The 4,112-nt window shown below is 32.0% G+C and overlaps 1 protein-coding gene across 1 annotated transcript; it reads left to right on the top strand.

Annotated features, from left to right (window-relative positions):
- The first annotated feature begins 767 nt into the window (after positions 1-767).
- Positions 768-2,988, top strand: LOC111085762. The gene is made up of 2 exons (XM_022385890.1): positions 768-1,222; positions 2,793-2,988. The coding sequence occupies exons 1-2, from the start codon at positions 768-770 to the stop codon at positions 2,986-2,988; spliced, it is 651 nt and encodes a 216-aa protein (XP_022241598.1).
- The last annotated feature ends 1,124 nt before the right edge of the window (positions 2,989-4,112 follow it).

Genomic DNA, 4,112 nt, shown 5'->3' with positions numbered 1-4,112 from the left:
ATGAAACAAAAACTGTAAATTTCAATGTAGCAAGAAAAACTACGTATCAGTAAAATATTACTGAAATAATTTAGTCATTCCAGTTCTTTTTCTCATACTGCTTATACTTACCTTGGCTTATTAGATTACGTTTGAGTTAACTGTTCTTTAATATTATGAGAAATATTGTTAGGTATTACATTGTTTAATATATCTCTTAAAAGCTCTAACTTGCCTGAACAATGATTTGAGAATAAGTTCATTGCATCATTGTTAACAAAATAAGTTCCTTTCATTTCATCAAAAAAACTTACCTAAACAATATTTAAATCTTAAGCACAGAAATAAGCTGTGGTAGATCTAACGGAGCTTACAAGCCGGGTTCGAAACTGTGCGATGCAACACATTATATCCGTACTGTGAGATTTAGGTGCATTATGAAAGTTAGAGTAAATCCCTTAGCGTGGGTGGAGGGTGGTAGGAAGTAACTGACTTGACTGGCTGCTTTCCCATTGATCTAAAGTTCAAAATTAGGAAAAGCGGCAAATAGCCTTTGTAGTTTTGTCAAAAATACAAGTAAAATTTTTTTCTTCTCTAAATTTTTAATACGAAGCTAATCTTTCTATATTAATTTCCACCTTTGTCACTTTTATTTGATTGAAAGACGTTGTTTAACAAGTTTGTCTTTCTCTGTTTCCTCAAAGAACTTGAATTGTAACTTTTTACAGAAAATGAACAACCGGGTACACCTTCAGGTAATCCTTTTCTTGTGTCTGGGGCTTTTTTCCATGGTATTCTCCAGCCAAGACTCCTCTAAGAATAGTGACGACAGTGAGATGGATGCCACACTGACTGAAGTTGGCAGGCAACTCGGAGGACTCTTGGATCTGCTAGGAGGTTCCAGCGATTTGGCTTTAGCCGGTCTTGTGATGGTACCTTTAATGGCCCTTCTTGCAATGGGTGCTCAATCGTTGTTACCTTTCTTTGGAACGAACCTTGCCTTCAGGCGAGTCTATTCTCCAACAGTTACATATCGAAATAAACGAGATTTGTGGGACAGAGCTGGGAAAGCGCTTTTGTATGCTCGAAACTTGTACGACATCATGGCCGAATTGGAAAATACTTTTCATCAGTACAACATAGAGGAAAATGAATGTAAACTTCGAGCAATCTGCGAGGCACACCGTGAAGGCCGTAAATCAGTTCTAGGCAACTTTGGCGATAAAATTATCGAACTAATCAGGTTAGAAGTTAATCTTCATATTCCAACTTATCATCTTGTGCAGATTCTAGCTAGCTTACCACAATGTTTATGTTAGTAACCCTAAATGTACGTTAAGACAATAATAAGTTTAACCATTTGAATTACTTTCTCGTAAACTTAGGTGAGATAACACCAATAATTTAGAATTTAATCTATATATGAATTGGATAAATAACAGATGAATTTCCAGTAAAAAGGGGGGGGATCAAAATTGTACACTACAAATAACTTATTCATAACGCATATATTTTACAGTTTGAAAAAACAAGATAAAAAATACGTTTCAGGATTAATACCTATAAAACGTTAATCATGCTTTGCGGTTAGATATTATCAGTGTTATCCAAGGAGATATTACTTACTCTTTATAGAGCATGTAAAGAATCGATGCAAACAATAAATTAGGAAACTTAAACACCTTACTTTTATACAACAATATCTATACAAAAGGTTGTGATGCTAAGCCTATTTAAAAAGAGAAGGAAAATAAAGAAAATTTTAAGATTACAAAGCTAAATATTGAAAACGATATGTTACTTTATCTGTTTATTAAATAAAGGATAAAATTACGAAGAGCGTTGCTGCAAAATATAAAAACAGGAAGTTTAGGTCTGAGAAAGTAAACTATATATGTATATATTTTAATATTCGAGATAAGGGTGTTAAGGTCAATTGTTGGTTATGTGTAAGATGATGCACAATTTTAGAATCTGGAACAAGAGAAAGTAAGGTTGGTCAACTTTGTTAAATATATTACCTTAACTGTTGCCTCTTTACGTATGCTAATACGCAATTCATTCAAATGAATAATTTCATTAGTATGTATTCATGAACTTGATAATACGAGAAATATTTCATAAAAATTGCATTTAATAATAATTATATTTATCGTTTACGTTTTAACCAAAGTTACCTTGTCAAAACCCAAAATTGTGAAATAACCACACTTGAATAATAAAAACATACATTTTACAGCTAAATAAATTATCTTAAGAATTCCAACTGAATTAAATCCTGCAGTGCTGATTAGAACAGATATTTATGTTTAATTTTTTTGAAAGTTTCATGCAGTTTGGGGTAAAATGTTACCTCTTCAGCTAGTGAACGATATCAGTTTACTCGTATAAGTTTGTAATTTGTTTCTTTGTCTCCAAAAAATATTTAAAGAAAAAGCTATTCTCAAAAACAAAAATAAGTAACCCAATTTGATATAAAACTTAAATATTCTGTCATTCTTAGGTTTTACTTCTCATTAGAAAAATCCTAATATGGGGAAAGAGGGGTGGGGTATACATACTAGAATATACAATGTACTATCCACCGTTTATGTATAATCTAAAGTTGGATAGTATGATTGAATGGTTTACACAGCTCATTTACTAACCAGCTTCTGTTGAAGGAGATCTTCACCTTTCCATAAGGTTGGTTTTTGTTCATTGTTTTACTTCTTTAACACCATTTAGCTTTTTTTAACTAAAATTGCCTTATTCATTATGTGGGATGATTCTGCTCCAATAAATGTATAACTAAATAGTTAAAAATGTTTTAGGATGGAACATGAGCTGGAAGACACTGAGATCATTCCTCTGGCTAAAGTCATCTTTTGGACATACACGGATGCTGCCCAGTATGGATTAAACAGACAGGCTGACTGTGAAGTTGTATACAGCCGTTGTCCTCACACCGCCCAGTTCTTCCTGCAAACACAAAGTGAACATATGGACAAAGGTCATCAGGAGATGTAGATGATGATTCGATAAATGATACTTGTATATATATTTCACATAATGTACGGTCATGATTTCGGAGTTTGGTTTGATTCTATGGAAAGTTTATGAACTGTCAAAGCAGTTCCAGTGAATAGTTTACACCAACTGAAAGTTAACCTTAATCCTCCAAAGAAATGTAGAGCAGCAGATAACTTATTGTTTTATCGTACTTATTCTATTTAATAGTATGTTTTATTCCGAACGATCATCAGATCAGGTATACTTCGCATATTCTTTCGAACAAAACCAATTTATCTATGATTTTATTTATTTATTTAAAACATTGTTGTTTTTTTACAGAAACTTATATCAATGTCTGATACTGGATAGAAATGTTGCCCTTGTTTGTATACTGATGGTTTGCTGTTACGAGATCATTAATGGGGATTAATGCTGTGGTACATATGTAAACTTAAAATAACAGCCTGGAGAAGGGTTAACGAAACATCTCGACTGGATTACTGGATGGATCTCCTAGGGATCGCCTAAACAAATATAATTAATAATCACTTTCTGAAAGAATTAAAGAGCTCTCACGTGATGAAATCAGAATTCGTTTCAAAACACACAGCTCTCCATTTGGAAAGTTCAGTTTATTAGCGCATGAAACTAAAGAAATATTTATGATGTTAGTTTTTATCCAGGACTAAATTTTTGTTCTTGGCCAGTACTACTTGGTTGACATCATTTCAAAAGGGGCATAAAATATTGATCAGTAACGTCATAACGAAATCTATGCATTATGATGTATAAACTTTTTTGTGATGTCACAGAATATTAAAAAATAAACTAATTAAAATATTTAAGAAATTTTACGTGAAGTTTCGATTTCATAAAACGTTTTACATATTAAAAAATCAGGCCATGCAAAATCGTTTCCAAGTACCTCACAAGATTTGCTTTAAAAACTTAAAAGCTTCACAGTAAGTTATAGGACCTGTGTAAAACTTTTTCAAGAAAAAAAGTGTCAATGATAACAATAGCCTGATTATTATACAATCTACAAATATCTACAGAACATATGTAACTTAAAATAAAAAGATACTTGTAGTAATGCTTTCAGAAATGATTATTTAACAATAGTCTTTTTCGTTTAATTT

The sequence above is a fragment of the Limulus polyphemus genome, unplaced genomic scaffold, assembly GCF_000517525.1.
Source record: "Limulus polyphemus unplaced genomic scaffold, Limulus_polyphemus-2.1.2 Scaffold602, whole genome shotgun sequence".
NCBI classification, from domain to species: domain Eukaryota; kingdom Metazoa; phylum Arthropoda; class Merostomata; order Xiphosura; family Limulidae; genus Limulus; species Limulus polyphemus.
The sequence above is the reverse complement of the archived record's forward strand: the minus strand, read 5'-3'. Positions and strand labels throughout refer to the sequence as shown.